At 32.7% G+C, this 24,533-nt stretch overlaps 3 protein-coding genes and 1 pseudogene across 4 annotated transcripts; 3 read left to right on the top strand and 1 right to left on the bottom strand.

The window, feature by feature from the left end:
- The first annotated feature begins 7,632 nt into the window (after nt 1-7,632).
- LOC140837694 (syntaxin-132-like) lies at nt 7,633-11,078 on the top strand (annotated as a pseudogene).
- Nucleotides 11,079-12,709: 1,631 nt separating this feature from the next.
- Nucleotides 12,710-18,034, top strand: LOC140837693 (homeobox-leucine zipper protein ROC2-like). Its single transcript, XM_073203805.1, has 5 exons — nt 12,710-12,845; nt 16,995-17,134; nt 17,372-17,489; nt 17,564-17,752; nt 17,867-18,034. The coding sequence occupies exons 1-5, from the start codon at nt 12,804-12,806 to the stop codon at nt 17,951-17,953; spliced, it is 576 nt and encodes a 191-aa protein (XP_073059906.1). The 5' UTR covers nt 12,710-12,803; the 3' UTR covers nt 17,954-18,034.
- Nucleotides 18,035-20,767: 2,733 nt separating this feature from the next.
- LOC140837692 (homeobox-leucine zipper protein ROC7-like) lies at nt 20,768-21,697 on the top strand. The gene is made up of 4 exons (XM_073203804.1): nt 20,768-20,895; nt 21,049-21,166; nt 21,236-21,421; nt 21,512-21,697. The coding sequence occupies exons 1-4, from the start codon at nt 20,786-20,788 to the stop codon at nt 21,596-21,598; spliced, it is 501 nt and encodes a 166-aa protein (XP_073059905.1). The 5' UTR covers nt 20,768-20,785; the 3' UTR covers nt 21,599-21,697.
- Nucleotides 21,698-21,810: 113 nt separating this feature from the next.
- Nucleotides 21,811-23,960, bottom strand: LOC140838455 (glucose-6-phosphate/phosphate translocator 2, chloroplastic-like). Of its 2 annotated transcripts, XM_073204770.1 has the most exons (5): nt 23,318-23,960; nt 23,013-23,238; nt 22,652-22,874; nt 22,342-22,555; nt 21,811-22,044 (listed from the first exon to the last, which is right to left on the bottom strand). In XM_073204770.1, exons 1-5 carry the CDS (start codon nt 23,834-23,836, stop codon nt 22,033-22,035), a joined length of 1,194 nt encoding a protein of 397 aa, XP_073060871.1. In that variant the 5' UTR covers nt 23,837-23,960; the 3' UTR covers nt 21,811-22,032. The 2 variants fall into 2 exon arrangements, with proteins under 2 accessions (XP_073060871.1, XP_073060870.1); XM_073204769.1 differs by lacking the exon at nt 21,811-22,044 and having other exon boundaries at nt 22,327-22,555.
- Nucleotides 23,961-24,533: the final 573 nt, after the last annotated feature.

The raw sequence follows: 24,533 nt of genomic DNA, 5'->3' as shown, positions 1-24,533 counted from the left end.
AATTGTACTAAGCAAACTCTGATATTTACAAGAGAATCGAATTATCGATCAAATTTCCATCAACTCATAAACCCATCGGTCTCTTGGTTCGTATGGATGGATATTTGTTGTAATGACTTTTGAGTACCCCAATCTCGCGAGTGACCACCTTGTTAGTGCTGAGTTGCGGTTGGTTGTTGACATATTATATCTCCCAACTTTCCCGTGCGATGAAGTTAATGTTTGGACACAATTTAAATGACTAAAATAAATGTCTGATGCAGTACTATTAATAATCACAATATTAATTCACAACTTGAATGTTATTTTCAAGAACGAGAGGAGCGGCGGGGTAGGAAAAAGAGTTAATTGTTTACTTGTATCTATTTACATGTCTGAGAACGAATGCAACTTGTGCTCAAATGATTATTGTTCATATTAGAACTTGAGCCTAACTTCATATTAAGGTTTGAAGATTGGACAAGACTTAATCATAATATGATATCAGAGGTTAAATCCATCCATGTATTGGAGTCATTCACTAATAACTTGTAAACTTCACGTTCCAGTAGTGCATTTTTTAACGTGAGATAATGTGTTAGATTTCCCATATCGGCTTAATTAAGTTCTCGAGAGATATATGTATGGACAACCTAGTTCTTGGGGTGGAGTTAGTATCAAACTCTAATCTTAACATAGTAGTATCAAAGACCGGACTCATCGTTATGTGTTGGACTGTCTAATGATACACCAATTAAGCTTTTGTAAGCTTCACGATCCAATTGTTTAATCTTGAGAGTGTGTTTGATGTCTCACATCAGCTGAATCGAGTTATAATTTGAAGTTGTGTATATAAACTTGGACAATCCGATTTTTTAAATAAAATTAAACTAAAATCCATAATCTTATATCTGTAGTTTTTACCATAATGAAATGACAACTGTCATTTTACCAAATTAATTGTTAATATAACAATATCTTTCCATTATTAATGCCATAATTTATTTCAACCATCCTCGAATTAAAGGCCTTCAATTCATCCAGTTATTGGGCACAAACAATAATTGTCGGTTAATGAGATCTGAATGCAATTTTATTTAAAACAAATCTGATTGCAAATGAAGGGATGGAATTATTTAATCTCAAAGTGGCAGACGAAGGGATGGTTAAATGGTCGGAAAGTTGTGGGTGCTGGTAATATATTCCGTTAATTACGCAAGAAAACCGCTAATTTGGCGTTTCCTTTTTTTCTTTTTTGACGGAATTGTAATTATTTGGGAGAAGTTTTATCTTTTTGGCCTAGCTAAAATTGACGAAATTATTTCTTAAACCCGAGTTTTGTAGTTAAGTTAAAAGAGTACGTTTATTGTGAGACGGTCTCACGAATCTTTATCTGTGAGACGAGTCAACCCTACTGATATTCACAATAAAAAAAATAATACTCTTAGCATAAAAAGTAATAATTTTTCATTAATAACTCAAATAAGAGATCGGTATCACAAAATACGACTCGGAAGATCGTTTTATATAAATTTTTGCCAAGTTAAAAATATTACGAAGTGAAGTGTACGAGAATATATGAATTAAATAATAATGAACATGGAGAATATCTAATTATGAATTCATTATAAAGGCAATGCGTAGTCTACCAGCAATTTTCATGAACGAATTTATAAAGGCAAACGCAATTATTTTATCTTGTCTTTATTTCATTTTCTAAAAGCACATTTTTCACATCTCCAACCACTTCTGATTCTAATTTTCATCGCTCATATAAAATATCTTTATTATCTTATATCACACATGAATAATATCTTTTAAAATTTTTGATTACATGCATATAATAAAAAATCACTTACCAAATAAATGTTGTAATTTTGTATAGTGAACGAAAAATTAAATAGCTCATTTTGGTGAGTTTTTGACCATATTATGAGATGATATATAAAAAGTTGGTTTTACTATCTTTGATTTTCTGAAAAGACGTAACATTTGGTATTTCTAAAAGAGTTCATGAAAAGACAATAACTTTTGATATTTGGAAAAATCGCTAATCTTTAACATTCCTAATAGCCAAACTTTCTGTAAAAAAATATATATATATATATATATATATATATATATATATATATATATATATATATATATCATCCTCTTTTCAATCGAATAACTTTCATACATTTTACTTGATTCTATTTTCTTTTCTTAACTTCTGTCGCTGCTATTTTTAAAATCGTGATAAAGTACATGTATTGTTTAGTTAACATATATCAAACTTTGTGCTACGTTGTTGCGGGAATCACCTTTGTATTCAAGAAACAATCTTTAAAAATGATACTCGGAGCATCATAGGATGTAGTTGAATATATTTTAAGGAATTTGTAGCATATTACTGACATTGATCTGGTTTCGTTTTCTTTTAATTTTATTTTCTAAGATTGTTTTCAATATCTTATAAAGTTTAATTTATTGTATTATTCATTGTAATTTAAAATTATACTATTAGTTCACCCATAATTAATATTTCAAACATATACCTCCATTTCCCCAACAAGCTTAATGATTTATAAAATTATTTTATGTTATTGATTAATGTTTGCGTAAATTTCGTGCTTTTAATCTGGCCAATTATTTGCATGTTTGTTGTTCAATCTTGACTCGAAAGAGAATAGATTGAATTTAGCTTCAAAAACATTAATCAACGCACGGTTAAACCGACTAGAAGTAGTATTCGGTTTCAGTGTGCGATTTTAGACGACAGCTGTAATTCTATCGTTGATAAATGCATTTTTGTTTAACTAAATTCAATTAGAAATAATTGGACTGTTAAATAAAAATAGGGTTATAAATTCTAGAAATGGAATTATAATTAACTCAGAGAATTGCATCGTGACATCTAAATAATCTGTGGTTAAATAATTCCATTGCATGATATTAATCAGAGTTTGTTACCGTCGTGTGTTCCCGGTCATTTTATTTAAATCTGAAAATCCCCAAGTCCAAGCTTCTCTGAAATTTGGTTTTAGTCGTTAATTCAGCATAAATTAGTTTAAAATTTACTTAGTTTGAATAATAATCAAATCGATCGTTATTATTTGCCTAGATTAAATAGAATAATTAAATCTTGGTAATTAAATAATAGTCTCTGTGGGATCGATACTTGGACGTTTTGTTCATTTACTATAACTTGACCTAGTCCGCTTGCTAGAATTTTTCCCAACCGAAATCGTCGGTCAAACAACCTGAATGATTTTTTGCGCCTCGATAGAAAAAAAGATTTGTAAACTGGTGAAATCTTTGTATGGCTTAAAACAAGCACCAAAATAATGACATGAAAAATTCGACAAATGTGTATACGTTAAAAACATTGAAAATGAGTACGTTATTTTATGTGTTTATGTATATGACATGTTTATCACGGGGAACAATGATAAGATGATTAAATCCACTAAAATTTGAACTCGAGATTTGATATGAAAGACATGAAATTAGCTGATATGATTTTTGGAATTAAAATTCATAGAACCTCAGAAGATCTTCTTCTAACCCGGAGTCATTATGTTGATAGAATTCTTGAGAAATACAAGGATGATTTTGCATTGACTAGAATTCCGATACATACAAGTCAACATCTATCGAATAATCAAAGTGAGAGTATGTATCAATTAGAATACTTTCAAATAATTGCAAGTCTGAGATATTTAATGAGTTATATAATACCAGACATCACCTTAAGCAACAAGAAAATTGACTAAATTCACAAGTAATTCATAAACTGAACACTGGAAAGAAATTGTGATATAGCTAAGTACTTGAGGTACACTCGTAATTATGGACTGTAAAAACTACATTGATGCTAACTGGATATCTGTTATGAAAGACTTAAAGTCTACTAGCGGATTTTTATTCACACTAGAAGGTACTACAATTACAAGGAAGTCTTCTAAGCAGGATGCAATAGATATATCTAAGATGAAATCTGAATTTGTAACTTTTGAAAAATGCGCTGAAGAAGCTGAATGATTACATCTATTCTTAGAAGATATTATCGTTTGGAAAAACATGTGCAAACTATATTAATTCACCGTGATAGACCATCTGCGAGTTAAAGAACACAAAACAATATATATGATGGTAAGTCTGGACATACACATCAAAGAAATTGCAAGGCAGTTGGAACATTTTATGTTCGTAATCTTTATTTTGATGCTAACAAAACTAGTTAATTTGTTTCTAACAAGTTTATCTAGGGCGCAGAAAAGCTAAAACTGCTCAGGACCCGAACTGATCAGTTCTCATGCCAAAACTGAAGCTATCGAGACGCCAACTGATTGCCAAAACTGAACTAGTCCAACGAATATATCAAAGACCAGTTCAATTGATTGTCCAGTTAATAAGTGGTTCAACAGAAGACCTTCAGAAGTCCGGCCAGCTAATGAAGAGTCCAATTGATGAAGAACTTAACTATGCAAAACAACTGATAAAGTGAAATCAGTCCAAACTGACTTCACCAGACCAGTTCAAAGCATCAGTTGTAATTGATCAATTCACATATCACAACAAGATTATAAAATTGAATCCAGCTAAGCACAAATATACAAAGTACAAGCTACTTGACAGACAAAAGTACAATAATAGACGGTGCAGTAGAGCTAAAAGAGGAAATCTTCCAGAATAGTTGTCAGAATAAAGAGACATCATATAAGGAAGCACATGCAAATACAAGGGACATTATTATTAAGTCTTCATGTACGGTCAGCTAAGCGAGTTTAAATACTAGATCAAGACCATTGAAGAATAAGCGTTGAAAAACAAAAAAATTCTAGTGTGGGAAGAAAACAGAGGGCACACTCCTTTCATATCAGCTTACTAGAATCAATTAGCCCTGTTGTGTGAGAACACTTTCATGTTGTATTGATGAGATCAGTTTTCGTACATTCACACACAATCACTCACATATACAGAGAGTTGAGCTTATTGTTTAGCTGAATGAATCTTCATAAAAAGACATTAAATATTGTGTTTGTAGTCTTGACATAAAAGACGATAAACATTATGCGGATTGTCAGGTGCTGCCTGCAATCTTGAGTGCTAGGAGTTCTAGTTGGGTGCTGCCCTTCTGGAATGAGTTTGTACAAGGTGTTATATAAATCAAAGTCTTCTAGTGGATCCTACTTGAGGTAGTAGAAAGAGTGACGTGAAGTCTCTGAATATCCATAAACATATCTCGTGTCTTTAACTGCTTAACTATTGTTTTAAAACTGATTTGATCAGTTCAGTTCTTCCCATAACTGAACTGATACAAGCTCGAACTGATCCCCTTTATTTCAGTTATTCGATTTACACAAGCTAAAAGCTTTAAACTGTTCAATTTTCTTAACCGATGATTATTTCTAGAGTCTTCCGCTTGGTTTGAAAACTAAACTCGATTTAATTCACGGTGTATTCATTTTTAGAACACAAGCTATCGCAGCTTATGAAAAATATTGTGTTTGATGCACATTCAAAGATGTCAAAACCGATCTTTCAAAGGCGCAGTTCTAGACCCTCTCGAATAACCACAAACATGTTCATGGCCATATAGAACACAATCGTGATAACTGGACTATATTAAGGAGAATCTTGTGTGAAATATTTTTCTTACTTTACACAAAAGTCAGAATAGTTCAAAGACATCACGTCTACTGTCAGCTAGTAAATAAAAATACTTTCGCAAAGGAAGGTTCAAAGCATTACACCTATTTATCCTATGCAGGATTCAACTGTTGAACATTGTCACAATAATTTTCGTGTACTTTTTAATTTTCATTCATGTGGTAGAATATTTTAATGTTGTGTAACGAATGAAAAATTAAATAGCTCATATGGTTGGCTTTGGACAATACCATGAGATGTATATATAAAAAATTTTGTTTCACTGGTATTTGGCTTTCTAAAAGGACAATAATGTTTGGTATTTCAAAAGGTTACTAACCTTTGGAATTTCGAGGGACCGATCTTTTTCTTATATATGTACATATTTTCCTCATTTTAATTGAATACCTTTTATCTGATTCACTTTTCTTTGCTTGACTTCTGTCAATGTTATTTCTTCTAAATCGCGATAAAGTCTAAGTATTGTTCAGTTTGCCTGTATCAAATTTTGTCCTAAGTTGTTGCAGGTATCACCATTGTATCCTGATAAAAAATGGTCAACAATGAAACTCATAGCACCATGGAAGGGGAGAAACATGTTTTAAAGAAACATTAAATATAAAGAATCTCAGTTTGATTTCGTTTTGTTTTAACTTTATATCTGTATCATCGTTGTACATTGGTTCCAATATCTTATGAAGTTAAATTTATTTTATTATTCATTATGTTGTAATTGATAATTTACAAAGGCAAAAACTTGTGTGAGACGATCTCACAGGTCGTATTCGTGAGACGGATATCTTATTTGGATCATCCATGAAAAAATATTACTTTTTATGCTAAGAGTATTACTTTTTATTGTGAATATCGGTAGGGTTGACCCGTCTAACAAATTAAAATCTGTGAGACGGTCTCAAATGAGACCCAATAATTTGCAAATGTAATACAAGTTCATCTATAATAAATATTTCGAATATATACATCCATTTTCCAAATAATAAAAACTCTATATACGATTTGAAAATCATAGTTTTTTTCGCTCAGTTCGTACATTTTCAAAAGACTCGCTATCTCGCAAAACAAACATATATAAAAATTGAAAACAAAAGCAAAAACTTGTGTGAGACGGTCTCACGAGCCGTATTTTGTGAGACGAATATCTTATTTTAGTCAGTCATGAAAAATTATTGTTTTTTATGCTAAGAGTATTACTTTTTATTGTGAATATCGGCTAGAGATGGCAATTTTCCCCATGGGTTTGGGGCCCCGCGGGGAAAACCCGAAACGGGGATGGGGATCCCCGATTTTTTCGGGTTCGGGTTCGGAGATTTAAAAAAATCCCCGATGTAGTTCGGGGCGGGTATGGGATTACTATCCCCATCCCCGAAATCCCCGAACCCGCCCTGAAAATATATTATCAATAATAAAATAATAGTATTATTAGTATTAATAATATGGTAATAATATTATTTTTTAAAATATTAATAATATTATTATTAGTAATATTGATATTGATATTAATATTAAAATTATCTCTAATAATAATAGATAATAATAATTTTTGGTTTGAAAAAATCTCCGAATCCGTTATCGTCTTACCATATTAATATTTTTGAAACGGGGATGGGGGCGGGGATGGGAAGTTAATCCCTGAAGTTTCGGGTTTTGGGATTCCCCGAACCCGAAAAAGCGAGGATTGGGACGGGGATGGGGGTGGGGATGGCATTCGGGGATGGGGATGGGGATGGCAAACCCGCCCCCGCCCCGGACCATTGCCATCCCTAATATCGGCAGGGTTGACTCGTCTCACAGATAAAGATTTGTGAGACCGTCTCACAAGAGATCTACTCAGAAACAAATCCATATATACAAATATTATAGTTTTATTTATTATAGGATGGATATAAGACTTATCAGTTATTATTCGGGGTTGGGTTTTCAAAAATAATTGGTATGTTGAGAAATTATTATAAAATATCAATTTTTCTTAATCTGCAGTTTTTAATTATCATAAACTCTAATTTTTTTAGGAAAAAATTAATTAACAAAAAAACAATAATATAGTCACACACATGGTTGTAGTTTAATTAGAAAACATTAATTCCCCTAAAAGGGTTTTGTAAGATGGTTTGTAACGCCTGGTTGTTTGTGTTGCATTGTTGCACAGATAACAAAACAAAGATAATTTCCTTTGTTTTCTCGTCCGATTAATTTACCGCCGGCCAGTGCCCCCACAAACCTTGTACACACGTACTGTGCATATATCCATCCATACAGAGATACAACAAGCTACACTTCAATCACAAACGCAAACTGAGACCAACTCGATCTACTACCCATGAACGACCTCTTGACGGTCAGTGTTTGATAATATTTTTATTATGTTCAATTTAATTTGATGGTTATTATTATGACTGTTGATTTTTGTTGTCTTTTTTATGCTTTCGCATGCATTCTGATGGTGGGGATGTATATATTGATGAAAATCGTTAGATATGAATATGTTAGATACCTGTGATTCGATAGATGATATAATCACATTTTTATCGAAAAAACTGAGACTGCAGTGCACGTACGTTGGGGCGAACTTTTGTTATGTTGGTTGTCTTTCCATAATATATGATGCACTAGACAGTATAGACATATGTTTTATATGGTTGCTATCAGAATAGCCGAGGCTATGATGGTGAATTCAGCACTTTGTAGGGTCACAAATCTCTGGTTCAGCAAACACCAGAACCTTGTTTTATTTTACCAAATCTTGATGATTAAAAACCCGATTAGGCAGAAACAACATGCAAGAAAATTCAAGTTGTTGGCACTGAGATTTGTGAAATCTATACTTTCCATGTAAGTGACATCCATTTTCTATGATACAATGATTAAAGCAATGCAATTAAACACCAATTTTTACTTCACGAACAAAATACATACCTGAATGTTGTCACCATCGAACGATCAGAGGAACAGAAGAGAGAGCAGCATTCTCGTCCAATTTTTCACTATCTGATGGTTAAAAATGAGAAATGATCAAGGGCATATTCCGAGGAGTTCGAATTAAATTTAGTCATCAAGTTGATTATTTGTTTCCCAATATTTCAACCCCTTCCAGTTCTTAAGAAATATCAACTCATAACTTTCATTCACAATCTTCAAATTTTCACATGTATTTAATATAATCGTATATTGGAACGTTTCCAGGATTCGTTTGTCCGTGATGCCAACGGCAATACCCCTTCTAGACAACATGATATAGAGATGGGAACACGAGTTCCCAGGAGTAACTCGGATATGGGGATGGAATCCTTTAATAAACATGTATGCTGTATTCCTTGGTGCTTCATCAATCATCATCTATAATGCAAGTTATCTGTCGTCGTGTCCACAATATTCTAATTTATGCTTCGTCTTAGAGTGTTGAGTTTTCTTCTTAATGTAGATACAAGAGGTCGAAAAGCAGGTGGAAAAACTATATGACCTACTAGTGAAACTGAAGGTATGAGAGCCATCTGTTTAGATGATTTAAAAACCCTTTTGTCTCCACCCTGTTCAACAAATTACAAATGCTTATTTTGCCATAGCTTCTTTGAAAGATGTCGGGACGTTGGCTGATCAATATGTTCATGCAGCTAACTTCGAATTGTAGACTTACTGTATGCCGCGATTTTGTGTCAGAAAGTCTTTGTATTGCAGGAGTTTGTTATATTTGTTGGGTGATATGTTCTGACTATTTTGTTTAGGATGCCAATGAGGAGTCAAAAACAGTTATGAAAGCATCTTCTATGAAAGGTGCGATCGTTTTATTCTACTTTTTTTGCAAATGAATCCACCCATTTTACTTGTGAAGCAGTTTAATGCATGCTCTACTTTGTTTCCAGCTATTAGGAAGCGGATGGAGAAAGATATCAATGAAGTGGGGAAGGTGGCACTCAATCTAAAAGGGAAAATTGAAGCGATTAATAATGAAGTGTGTCTCTGATCACTAAGTAGAAGCTATCTACCACAAACTCCTTGTACATACTTATAAGTGATTATCTTCACTGCTTCAGAATTTAACTAACAGGAAGAAGCCCGGTTGCGGAAAAGGTACTGCTGTGGATCGGTCGAGGATGATCATGACAAAGTGAGTGTCAGTTGAACATTTAGTTGGTATCTCTATTTTATTTTGAAACACTGATTGGATTTTCATTTGCTGCAGCGCATCGACAAAAAAATTTCGAGACCTCATGAATGAATTTCAGGTCTTGTTTTCAACTGATATTCATATCCATGCCTATTTTTCCTGTTACAAATCCAAATGGTTGATTTAACTTGTTTGCTCCATCAGGCCTTGAGGCAGAAGATAGATGACGAATATCGCGAGGTTGTTGAGAGAAGGGTGATAACAGGTCTGTTCAAACTGGGATTTAAATAAAACTCTACCTCTATTGTATATAAGTCCATTTGTTTCCCATCTGTGTTATTTCATTTTATTGGATGGATGGTTTATTCTAAAATTTAATGCATCTGCAGTGACTGGAACCAGACCAGATGAAGAGGTGAGCCTACCTCTTATGCTATGTAACATTTTAGCTCTAGCCTGAACACAATGTTCATGTGGAGAATATTTACTCTGCAACTCAATGACTAACAGACCATCAACCATCTGATTGAAACTGGAAACAGGTGAACAAATATTCCACCAGGCTATCCTCGAAACGGGACGAGGGCAGGTAAATATGATGTATACTTTGTTTTGTAAGCTCCAAATCTACAGGGTGAACATGAAGATGTACAATGAAATAGTGCCACCAAATCTTATTTGCATATATATACATACATGTCTTATATGTGTGACTCGTTGCAGGTACTGAATACTGTGGAAGAAATTCAGGAAAGACATGATGCTGTCATGGAAATTGAGAAGAAGCTTCTCGACTTGCATCAGGTATCTCTCCATTTATCTACAACTCAGGCCCACGTTGGAAAGCTTCGGTTATCAAACGACTGAATCTCTCATTCTACTTGTCAGATTTACCTTGATATGGCTGTGCTGGTCGAGGCTCAAGGAGAAATCTTAGATAACATCGAGAGCCAGGTACGTTTCGGGACTCGAACTGATGTATTACTATGTCTTGTAAAGGTGAAGGACTTGTTCATTTTCAAAGTAGTTGCACTTATATCTTTGAATTTGACGCTTTTGTTTTTGCCCACAATGAATTTATAGGTGAAAAATGCAGTGGAGCACGTACATATGGGGGCAGATGCTCTTCAAACTGCGAAATCATTGCAGAAAAAATCAAGAAAGTGCATGATGATTGGAATAATTTTGGTATTGGTTATAGCTATCATCTTAATACTCTCCATTCTTAAACCATGGAATAAGTCGTAAACATGAGATAGAGAATGTGGCATCTCGATCAGCTATACCTGCGAATTTTTGATGTTTTTTTCCTATATTATATAACTTATTGCAGCAGTTGTAATATTTCACTATGGAATAATTGTCTCAGTTCTTTTTTTTTTTTTTTTTAAAGTAAGCATTTCATTGATTTAAATTAAAAGCTAATACATCATAGACTAAAGAAGTAGATGGATCATGACCAGATGTAGAACTCGTGGTCTTTGCTGAGATATGAGCTACTGATTCACTGATCGCCGTACAAACCCAAAACATAAATATAAACATTCAACAATATCATTTTAACCGAATGAATTTTTTTTTTTTTTTTTTTTTCAGTTTTCATTTGTCTATTTGCACTTTCTGCGTACTCTCAAAAGTATAAACGATAAGAAGATGATGATAATCAAATTGAAAAGAGTCTAAGAAAAATATTGAGATGCGACATTTTTTAAGAACATTCTGAAAAAAGACTTGATTTTTCAAGTCATCGATTTTGGAACATTGATTAGTCCTAAGTATAAAATTAAACAACTTTTCTGTTAGATTGAACGCGCAAACTATATTTATCCGAATCTTTAATCATATATAAATCGTTGTGCTACGATTCATATTTAATAAAAACCAAACCTTTCTTTGAGAATCAAAATCATTGACTTTTGGTACTCGGGGAAAAAAATAATTGAATTTGCAAAATCTGAAAAAGTAAAAAAAAAACGATTTTGAAATTTTGATAAGACAAAAATTAATATATATACTTTTTGCTGGATTTGGACCACTCTAATCTAATTAGACCTAGCCACGGTGCAGGTTGGATGGGTCGAGATCGTTGGATTGACCCAACGAGTTTGGTATTATTATTATTTTTTTAAAAAAATGCGAGCGATTGAGTCTTGAAATAAAGAACAAAAAAAAGATGTGTGGAGTAAGAAATGGTCACACCCTGATCACAAAGATAAGCGAAAATTATGATGATAATATCATATTTTAGGAGTCTTAATTGTGATATTTGATTAATTGAAAACTTTCTAAGAAGTGTATTTTTTTATTCATTGAAAGAAATATTTGATATAATTTTTATAAGTACAAGTCAATTGTTTTTTTTTAAATTTATATGTTTAATTGTTTATTAATTAACAAATAGTTTTTTAAAATTATTTTAAAAAATTTTGGGCTGGGCCGAGCCTACACCCGGGTCCACAACCCGGATGATAATGGTACGGTTATAGTTAAGCGACATGATTTTTCCTATCCCAATCCGTCGGACCGGACCGGACCGGAACCAGACCGGCCCTGAATTTATTTGTTATTTCCTAGGCTGGGTGATCCATACAAATTTTGAAACAAAACAACGATCGTCGTTTGAGTGGCCGGACACCCAAATGGACGGACGGCGAAAAATTCGTAGGAAGATTCTAAACAGAAGATATTTTAAAGGTTCTCTAATGGCTACAGGACCAGTTGATGTTGCCAGTTTCCGGCGATGGAAAACCTAGGATATGGGCTTCAAACCATTTTGTCATCCCCTCCCACTAAATACAGCAAAGTCTCACATAATTATGGGATATAGATAAGAGAATCCATATTAGCTAGCTATACTTCCTCTGTTTTGTTGTTGCCTCTACTCCCAATTCAAATTTCATGAAAGCGAAATAGTTAGTTCATATAATCTGCATGTTTTTTTTTTTTTTTTTTAAAAATTTCTTTTCTTCGATGGTCAATTTTGGTTCAGTTTTTGTAAGCTAAATTATGTCTACTTTTTTTTTTTTTTAGAAAAAAAGCTTTGCAGGTTCATGCTGCTTCATTTACTATGCTTTCAGTGGCAGCAGGATTTGTAGCCTTTTCACACAAGGTATTATATTATTATGTCCTTCTGGCTATTACCATGTCCAATCTAAGCGGCTTAAAGTTGAATATGTTTTTTTATTCATTTGTTTTGCAATTTATGTTATAGTGTGAATCCAGATTTATATATGTATATTATGTTACATTTAATATAATTCCTTGTATCTGTATTAACTACATGTGTCACTAAAACATAATTTAAGGAACAAGCTCAAGAAAATAATCAAAATCGATATTGAAAGGAAATATGTTTTCTTTATTTAATTGATATAATTTCTTATCTTAAATAATTTCTCTAATATTATATTTCTTTGTTGATTTGATTGCGTATAATATTTAATTGTTGTTTTGTCTTTCTAGATAATTATGTTAAGATTTTATTGTGATACAATATCATGTGGAATATTTTGTTTTACTTTTCTAGATATTATTTTTGTGATAAATATCTTCTAAATATAATATTTATGATAGTGATTTACATGATATGGTATTATTGATTTGTTTCTAATAGAATTCTTGTTTACCATATCTTATAGATTTCTTTATGGAAGATAAACTTGAGGAGAGATGAAAGATATATATAAGAGGTATCAACGTGAGGTGATGGAGAGTGAATAGAGAGAAGATTGTAGAGAGAGAGAGTTTTAGTGGAGGAGTTCACGTGTAGGATTTTCGTGGAGGTGATTTCCTTGGGAGCTTAAAAGAAAGAATTCAGAGAGTTTGTGTGTAGAATTTTCGTGGAGACGAAGTGTTTTTCGTGGAGAGTTTTCGTGAAGAGTTTTCACGTGAGGTGATTTTCGTGGGAGTTTTTCGTTGGAGATTTTCGTGGTGCTCTCCTCTCTCAATCATACATACTTACACGCACTTATGCACGCCGTGAAAAATTCAGAGAAATAATCCTTCGAGGGACATGCTGTTTTGAATAGTGCAGAAACCGGGAGTTGCCTTGAATGTTGGGAACATCTGCAGACAACATCCGTAACGAAGTTGGCTGAAGATCGTTTCTGTTACTCCAATCTTTTGGCTCACGTTTTTAGCTTTCTTGATTAATTTTTTATTATGGTTATTTGTTTTAGAAAGCATTTGTTTTCTCAACACTAGTGATAGGTTTTTGTGTAAACAATTTAATTTTTTAGTGATTAATTTTTGCCATAAGGCACCACACAAGTATTTATACTTGTGCATATTTAATCTTGTCCATCTATTTATTTAAAGTCAATTTGTGTTATTAATTTTCTGCTGCGTGTAGATGTTGTCCGAGATGTTGTAACATCTGGCACAACATTTAATTCTGATAAAACACGAATTTACTCTTTTACATCATATTCTGATATTTTCATTATTTTCGATCATCTGTCGGACAAAATAATCCTAACAGATATCATAGTGGTTGTTTTAGATTTTATAGAAATTGTTCTCCTGTGTTAGCATTGTGCATTTAGCTTTACAATGCTTAAGTTCAAATTCAATTTACTTCCGAAAATATTTTTCAGCCAGCTTCTTGTAACAAGATCAAAGTTACATGTCAAGTATATATATGGTTTATAGGAAAGGAACCTCGAGATTTCTATCATGATTTAATGAATTATTGTTGCACAGTATATCGAACGATAAAGTATAGTAAACTTTCGTAAAAAACCAGTGAACTAAATGATGAAGAAAACACAGTAGAGCAAAACTTAAAGTAAACCAAACCGAAGTCTGTATGAAGCACAATATTCTTAAAACAGATTTGTCCCCTCCTGCATGTGCTTCAAGGATCGGCTTGGATTTTTTTCGCAGGACACAATTGAACAACCAACGGTGATTTACCACGAGGCACTACTATGGAGAATTGAAAATGTACCTTCATTTATCACCAAAATTTAACGGAGGCCAAATGGAAATCTAACAATATGAAATACAAGAGAATGTTTGAAAGAGATCTTGAGTGTTTGTAAAAATCATTTTCATGTATTTGAAATGAGCACACTATTTATGAGCCCCAAAATACACACCCAGAGTTATGAAAGATTAATTAATTCAATTAAATATTCTCATTAACTCAAGAATATGAAGAGTCGAACGTCTTCAATTAACTCAAAGATGTGGAAAGTCAAAAGACACACTCACATTCATGATACATAATTTTTATTCAAACTCTAAATTTGATTCAAATTTCCAACATCACGTACGTCTAGATTTTATTGGAGTGCTCATGTGAAATCCTAAGGGGTTAAAAGGGACAGTTGCTGACTTAAAATATTTGTCATTTTCTTCTAAAATATAGCTATACATACAATAGAAGTATAGAGTATGTCCCAGTGAAGGAACTGGATCTGGTATAGTTGACATCAGGGAATCAAGTTATGTATAGATGAACAAAAAAAGAAATAAAAGATATTAATACATTTGGAAAGCCACCATTTTTTATTGATAAAGTTGCATTAAGATGTAATTCGGGTAATTTTTCTGGTCTAAATCCCCTAGTTTCCAGAGGCACATTAAACCCCGATTTGATCAGAAGTCAGGCCGGGTTGGCTCGCCAAGCACCTGTCTCTCCATTCAAAAACTTCGAAATCGTGTCTTTAGCTTGTGGTAATCAATCCTTCTGCCACTCGAACCAACAGAAGCTGGCCGTAACTTAGATGTCCTTTAATAAAGTTAAAATTTAGTATCACAAAATGAAAGAATTTGGAGGTATGAAAAGAGGAGAAAACGAAACAAGGGACTAAAGGGAAAATACAAGGACTAGACAGAAATGAGATTGTGAATATGTAATAAAGATTGAATGTAGATTATATATGCAATTTAATAGTCGAGTCAAAAGCCAGGAATACAAATATAAAAAGTTAATAACAAATTGAGGGAGATGAAAAAAGGTTGATAAAGATAGAGAGAAAGGAAAAGAAGAAAACAATGGGAAAAGTACTGAGTGTATAAAAATGAAATAGAGAATAGGCAATGGAAATTGAATGCAGATTATGCAATTTAATAATCGAATTATATATATATATATATAGACAATCTATGAAAAACAAATATTACTGTGGAAAATATATCTTCTTTGAATTGAATGACAGAAATCTTGATAAATTTTATTTCCGCTACACATTCATTTAATACATAAGTGACTCAAAATCTATGATACCATATACACTTTATTATTTAATACCGATTCTGGTATTCATTAATATAATTTTTTAATAAAAGGTAAAATTTTATAATAATCTTGTGAAACCTATCAATTACTCTATAATTTACAATCATGATAATTAAACATATGATATTGGCTTTGAATCAATTGTAAAATCGAACAATTGTCATTTTATCCAAATCATGGCTAGTAGTGATGGTCCAATTCAAACTTGCCAACCGGAAATTTCGTTTGTTCTTCTGAAATGGCAATTGTTGGCCCCAACAAATAGTTTGCCTTTAACTTCTTGTTTGGATGGTGAATTAAGTATTAGTGATTGCAATATCGTAAATTCAAGTCTCTTAATAATAATACATTTTCTCACCCCAAAAACTTTTACTTTCCGAGATTATAATAATCAAGCTATTCTCATAATAATCACACAATTCTATTCTATAAATTCTGCGATTTCAATTCTTTTTTCATTGCCAAATCATTATCTTGTTGCTTACCTTCCATCTTTCTTTTCTTCTTCTCTTTCTCTCTAAATATTGGACTTTGTATAGTCTTCTATCTCTACATTCGGTTCGTCTTTTATTTTGCTCTTCATTATTCATTGGGTTAAAGGATACTAAATTTGCAAACTTCACCGTAGCTACCTAAGGTTACAAAACATTTTTCATTTAATTGTTTGTATCTCTCAATCTGCTTGCACACAACCCAGACAATAAAACACGGATTAAACGAACGGTCAACCTGAGAATCGCGCAAAATATCGGAAGCTTTTTGATATATATATTTGTTTGCCTCTCATCAGGGGCTGACTAGCAAAATGTGGGCAGGGACATATGCCCCCTTGGCCACTTAAAGTTGCTCATAAGGGGCTGACTTGTATCCAATTCCTATATTGCCCAATTGAGCGTTGTTGTTAGATCCAGAAATATCTTGAGAACTAACTTTTTATCTTATTCTGTGATACTATTAAATTATGTTTTGAAGTGATAACTCAAATCATAATGCGAAATGACTTGCATGTTTCAGATTGTTACAAGGAGAATGGCAGACAAAGCTCTTATCCAATTTGACCTGAGCATAAATGAAGCCGAGTACATTAATTTGGTTGATGACCATCAATCAAACAGAAGGCGGCACACGCAGCACCAGATCCATAGGCTGGAAGCGTGAGATGATTTGCAAATTATTTTGATCAACACATCGAATTTTACAAGTTTGGTTGTCAACTAATATATTTTGGGTGATAAAGTTTACGATAAACGCTCCTTTTTCTCTGTCATTTTCCCTTCGAATTCTAGATCTCTAAATTTTCATGAGTTGGGACACTTTTACTTCAAAATAGTTGATACAGGTCTTTCTCTTCTGTATGTGTAGTGTCAAAATTAAATTTTACTGAATTTTAGGTATTTCAAAGATTGTCCAAACCCGGACTACAAACAAAGAAGAGCCCTGGGCCTCGAATTAGGGTTGGAGCCGCAGCAAGTGAAATTTTGGTTCCAAAATAAGCGTACACAGCTGAAAGTAAGGAACCATTTAAAAAATATATATTGTTTTGTTTTGATACGATGGTTATTTCTTGATTTCTTTTCTATTAGATGCAATATGGTCACCTAGAAAATGCAGAGCTCCGAGCAGAAAACAAAAGACTCAAAGACGAAAACATGAGTCACATGAAATATCTCGAGAATGCTGCATGCCTTAGTTGTGGCAGCCCTCTTGTTATACCAGAAATCTCTGTCGATGAACATCAATTGCGTGCGGAAAATCTGCGGTTGAGAGAAGAGGTAATGCAAATAGATCATACAAACTATTTCCAATAATATTGGAAAATATAGTTTCCTGTTATTGTTGCGTATTTATTATGCATTAAATATGATTGATTTGTTTCATGTACTTAGATCGAACGTTTGTCTGCAATAGCAGCACGATACATCGGCAAGCCTGTTACTGATTCGGACATTATTTCCCATCGAACAGCTCCATGATTCATGAATGTTGCTGCTGAATGCAGGATGGGGTTTGGTCACCGGGACCTTTGTCACTCTCTTTATTGAATGGAATATTAAGTTTATGATCATGTATTTTTTTAAAAAAAAACTAACAGTAAAATTTATTATTAAATATTTTTACAGCTTTTCGTCAACTTTTTGTCTTTCCTAATTCACATCTCTCAAATTCACTACAAGTAAAAAGTAGTGATAATATGAATATTTGATATGTTATATAACGATGTGAAAATTACGTCCACTTGTCCGACATCGAAGGAAAATGAAAACCGGTTTACTTATTTGATTAACGATTAACTATCAAAATCCATGCATCATTCTCATCCTCACGTCTATGAAACAGGGAAATAATCAACTTTCATGCTAAATTAAAACTGTCTTTAAATTTATTGTATCGATCTATTCATTTACTACTCTATTTAGCACACGATGTATAATTTATGAAACATAAAAATTCGAAAGTTTAGTGTTAATACAAAGACGTGCACTGAGAGAAGCTTTTTCATTTGAATAAATACTGAAACCTCGGGGCCAAAGAACTCAATCGTATCACTCACTCGGTTTGTTTTCGATGATGTGGATCGAAGGGGGGTAAGTAGGGACAATTAATGTAAAAGTAAGATGAAAACTTCAAAATTTTCAAGTGTAAAAAATTCGTTTCTCTTTAAAATATACGAAGCCGTCCCTTATGCAGAAGCATCGAGTATGTCCTAATGCAAGAACTGGATTGGGTACAAAAGTTGGTCATTAATTTGAATATCTTTTCATCAAGTCAAAAGTGTTGGAGAAATGAAAGTGGTTCATAAAGATAGAAAGCAGAAGAAGAAACGAGGGAATTAAGAGGGAGAGGTTAAGCAATAGATGTAGTCAATATAGTGAACAAGCAATGAAAATTGAATGCAGATTATGCAATTTAATGATCGAATTGTCAAGTTATATATATATATATATATATATATATATATATATATATATATATATATATATATGCACAATTATTAATCTATTAAAAAAAATAAAACAAATAGTCTGATGCAATTTATATTAGCAAAGTCCGTGCGTGCATTCCATCGAAAATGGGACTAAAAATGTGAAAAACAAATTTATTTCATCAAGGCCGAAATTTTAGTAACTTAATGGCCAAAATACTATTTAAGCCAATTTATAGAACCATCTGGGAATTTTTGCAAAAGAAAATGACAACAATCATGGTAGATTACATAAATTGTATCCTCTCCACATATTCATTTACTATAGGAAAATCTGTGATTTCAATCTGTATGTTTGTTTCTTTATAATTTTAGTCATCCAGGTTGTCAAATTTCAGCTTTATTAATTTATATTTTATTTTTGACAATTTTAATCACTTTACATCGTAAATACTGATGTGAACTACACATGCAATTGTTTTATAAATGTTACATCAATGTCACGTTGAATTTCAAAATGACTAAAATGACAAAAAAAACAGAGATAACATTCTAAAATTAACATTCGAGAACATACAAAATCAAAAATGGGAAAAATTGTAAGTTGAAGAACAAAAATTACAATTTTCTCATTAATATATATGTTAGTGACTCAAAATTTATAATGTCATAATTAAAGATGTCTATTACTTAATTCTATTTATTATATTTTCGTATGATTTTCGTGAGTATAATTTATCAATAAAAGGTAATTCTATAGTGATAGTTTAAAAACCGAGTGTTTGCTACTTCACAAAAAATTATATTTCGTGTTAATTGTGTAACTTAATTTTTTTTAAACTTTATAGTTCTCTAGGTGTTATATTGCGTCGTTCTTTCAATTTGGGCAATTGTTGTTTCTCACAATCCATTGCTAAGAATCACACCAATTTGCAAGCATGGTAACCGAAGATGCTACAACTCAAAATTTTCAACGAGTACAACTCAACCATCTTTCAATCATTTATTTAGTGAGGAGAATTTTTTGTTTCGAAAAAATCTTTTTTCTTTTTTTCTTTGTTAGGATGATGAATTATTACTAATTGCGATTTTGTAAATACGAAATCTCAAAATAAATGCATTCTGTCACGTTCAATATATTTTTTTTCCCGAGATTATAATAATATCGCAAATTTTTTTCTATAAATTTATGGAATTCTCGTTCACTTTTCATTATCAAATCACTATCTCCGTCGCTTGTCTTCCTCCGTTTCTTCTTCTTTCTCTATTTTCCGACCTTGTAAAATTTTCTATCTTTCTCAGGCGTTTCTTCAATAGATTAAAAGGCTATTCAAGTTACAAATCTCATCGTAGCTTCACAAGGTCATAAAATCTTTCGTTTAATTATTTTTTTCTGACTGGTGTTGATATGACACCAACGTGATACTGAAATGATTTTTGGTGTCACTCACATAATGCAGATGATGAAAAATTATTTAAATTACAAAATAAATTGAAGATTAAATCATGAATAAAGATCCAATTTGACCATATAAAAGAGTAAAATTGAAAATTTTCAATTTCTTTTTTGCAATTTCAAGTTAATAATCTGGCCCCCTCATTGACAAAATTCCCGGATAATCTTTCCCAATTCAGCATCATGAAATATATTAAATCTTTACTTATTATTATTTAAAAAGATCTATAAATATATTTACTACAATTTCTTTATCTTATTTTTGTGATATTAAAATATTATATTGACCTCCTTTAAACATTTTTTTTCTTAGTTTGCAATACTAATTATTGTATTATATTTAACTCCTTTAAATCTTGAAATGTTAACTGAAATTACCTTAAAGGAAAATGATTTGCAAGTTTCAGATTGTTTACAAGAAGGATAATGGCGGAGAAAGCTGTTCACCAATTCGACCTTAACTTGAGTGGAGAGGAAGAAGTTCAACAACCAAAAAGAAGGCGGCACAACCAGCATCAGATCCAAGAGCTGGAATCGTAAGATGATTTATAAATCTTATGTTAAATTATTTTGATCACATATAAAAATTTGGTTGAAGAACTTTCTAATAGTTTTTACTTTAAAAAAGTAGTTGAAAAGTGGTCATTCTCATCTTATGTATGTGTAGTGCTAAAATAAATGTGTTTTAGGTTTTTCAAAGATTGCCCAAACCCCGACTACAGACAAAGAAGAGCACTGGGCCTTGAGTTAGGTTTGGAGCTGCAGCAAGTGAGGTATTGGTTCCAAAACAAGCGCACGCAACTGAAGGTCAGAAACCGTATCAACTTGGATTATTTTCATATTCAAATGCTAATTTCTTGATTTCATTTTGATTAGGCTCAACATGGCCACCTAGAAAACATGCAGCTCCGTGCAGAAAACGAAAGACTCAAAGTCGAAAACTGGAGTCACATGGAGCATCTCAAGAATGCAGCATGTGCTAGTTGTGGCGGCCCTGTTTTACGAGAAATGTCCGACACAGAACGTCGACTGCGCGCAGAAAACGTGCAGTTGAGAGTAGAGGTGATGCAAATTGATCATACAAAATCGAAGCTATATATTCTATTTTTGATCTATGCGTTTAAAACTAATTTATTTGTTTAATGCATTTAGATTGATCGTTTTTCGGAAATAGCGGCGCAGTACATTGGCAAGCCCGTCGCAGCTTCCGACAACATCCCCCATTCGACAGCTCCGTAATTGGTACATGTAGCTGCTGAATATAGACATTGTTGGTTACCGGGATTGTGTCTCTCTTTCTCTATATTGAATGAATCTTAAGTTTAATTTATTTGCTGAAATAAGTTCGCCAGTTCGGTTATGTGCTTTTTATCAAGTCTCTGAATTTGATTTAACATTAGATTATATAATTCATTATTGAACAATATTAATTTTATTTCTCACAAAATTGCACGGAAAATGCACCGATACAGACTTATACACCTATCTACCATACATTTTATGATACAAAAAAAAATGAATTAATCCAACAGTAAAGCACTCCAAGCTGCATCAACTGGAACATATATAGCTTGATTTATTATAATAAAATATTGCATCACTGTGTCATCCTAACTATTGAGAGGAAAGAGTATCCACTGCGGAAGGTTGGAAATATCAGGCTATGAGATATATCACTGCTTAGCCTGCATCCATTAAAAAAAAATTGAATAGATTGTGAGCAACGATAATTTTTTCGATTATATTTTTCCACATCAAATTTAAATAAATGAATGTTTTCTTATAATTTGTATACACGATAATTAATTTTTCATCAGATGCCAGTAATTTTGTCAAGTGATGACAAAAAAATAACGACGCATGTGACAAGTTCACATGTTGTATTAAATATTATATAGTGTCCGAAGGTGTTTATTAAATATTATTATACATATTTTATTGATAAAAAATTTCGTAAATATATTTATTTATTTATTATATACCTGAGAGTAGAGGAAAGTGCCTGAAATTGCAATGGCAGCACCAAGGGCATTGATAGGTTGAAGAGGAGTGTTGAAAATTAAAATGGAGGAAACTATCACTGAAATTCTCTTCATTGTATTCCCAATGCTAAATGTCAATGGAGAAATTTCATTCAAAGACATGTACGACACTTGATTGTATAGGTGATAGAATACGCTCTGGGCCACTACCCACCTGTACCCACGACAACCACAAGTTAATATTTATTCAAAATTATAACATATACACGAAACCGTGACATTGCATGAGATGCAGAAAAATATATATTACCATACAAAATTGGGACCAATTTGAGAGACGGCTTGTTGCCATCCAATTGCCCATAGTTGGGGACCCTCCATTGCAATGGCAAAAGGAGTAAGTATTACAAGAGACAATATCGAGAGGCAAGCATAGTAGTTCATTCCTCCAACAGATTTCCCATTCATCCCCTTTTTTGAGAATATGTTTCTGAACACGAATGCCAAATTTGACACCATCGCCCCCATAAACCCTGCAAATATATATGTAATAACCAATCACTTAAACAAGCTTATAAGAAAACTCTAACAGGAAAATAATTTTGTTTTAGAAAAATAATAGTCTAGCTCCAAATGTATTTGAAGGGATCTTTAAGACTTTATTTGGTTACCAGTGAGATTGAAATTGAGTTCAGTAGCGGCAGAGAGGGCACAGCCCCCAATGATTGGCAACAGAGAAAGGTAGACAGGCATAGGGAAGGTCTCCCCCAACAGAAATCTTGAAACCAGGACACTGAAAGCTGGCTCTCCGCTCTTGATTATGTGTGTGAAAGAAACTGCAACTTTTGACATGCTCACTGTTGCAGCCACATGCCCGATTGTGTGTGCCACCGCAACCTACGAGTTCAACGATGAATTGTTTTAGAGAGATGATACCGAAAGTTCAACCATATATATGTATGTAGCGAGAGCTTACAGGCAACAAGTTTTTCCAGAACTGGAGATCAGTTTCCGGAGCCTCAGCAACCCTTGTAGCCCACGAAACCAACATGATAATAGATCCAGCCGCAAGGGAAAGAGTCGAAGTGAGCCATGGAAAAGGGAAAGCATTCAACACCTTCTTGTTATATATATTGAAAACCACATTCAAAGCCCACCAGGTGGCAAAATAAACACCAATTTTCAGCTTCTGGGCCGCATTTTCCTGGTCAAACTCGATGCTTATCGGGATCGAAAGTGCCCGACGAGCTTCATACGCGTTACATTGAATCAAGGTTTCTCGAGATTTTTTTGACTCGTCCACTTTTTCATTGACATAGCCGAATCCACTAGCAGCAGAAATGTACAGTGGCTTGTTATGTGGTATTGTGTTTATTTTCTTGGAAGGGGAAAATTTTTGAATTCTCGAAGTGGAAATGTGTTGGATTTTGCTTAAATCTTCAGCAAATGTCGACGTTCTTGAACTGGAATAGAACTGGTTTGCAGAGAACGCCATTATTTTGCAAAAGTGAAGGTGTTCTAGCGATATCAGCGAATGAGATAAATAAATTATGAACTACTTAGGATTATAGATTGCCAAGATCTCAGACAATCTAAGTATCCCTGATGTTTAAACACAGGACAGGACCCGGAAGGTATATATAGAGAAGAGAGAGGGGTTTATGCGTGTGGGTTTCCTAGTTCGACGGTAAAATGTTGCCTTAAAATATTCCATCAGTTACAGTAATTTAATTGTAAGCACGGTCTATATTCTTTTATACAATTTGTGTCGACAAAATAAAGATAAATAATCGACTGATATTTTGTTATTGCATCAAATAATTAATATTTTAAGTAATCAACTAGTAAATATTTATGTTTTGGTTAAATTTATAATCTACTCGTGAAAATTGAGTAATAAGATCAAACATGTACAAAATAATCGCTAAAATATAACTCGTCTTAGATCTAAAAATATTAATCAAAGTGTTCATTATTTTTTTTAATTGATAGAATAACCAATTCATTCAATATTTTCATGTGGTATGATTGGTTGAAGAGAAATATTTTAATGAAATCTAACTTTGAGAAATTTTTTTTTGCACTTGATAATAATCAGAAGCCCAATTATGACAAAAAAAAATTATGAGTAATGTGAGCGCGCAATTGAGAAATATTCATATATTTTCTTCAATTAATTCACTACAAAATCC

Source organism: Primulina eburnea, chromosome 8 (genome assembly GCF_022965805.1).
Source record: "Primulina eburnea isolate SZY01 chromosome 8, ASM2296580v1, whole genome shotgun sequence".
NCBI lineage: Eukaryota > Viridiplantae > Streptophyta > Magnoliopsida > Lamiales > Gesneriaceae > Primulina > Primulina eburnea.
The sequence above is the reverse complement of the archived record's forward strand: the minus strand, read 5'-3'. Positions and strand labels throughout refer to the sequence as shown.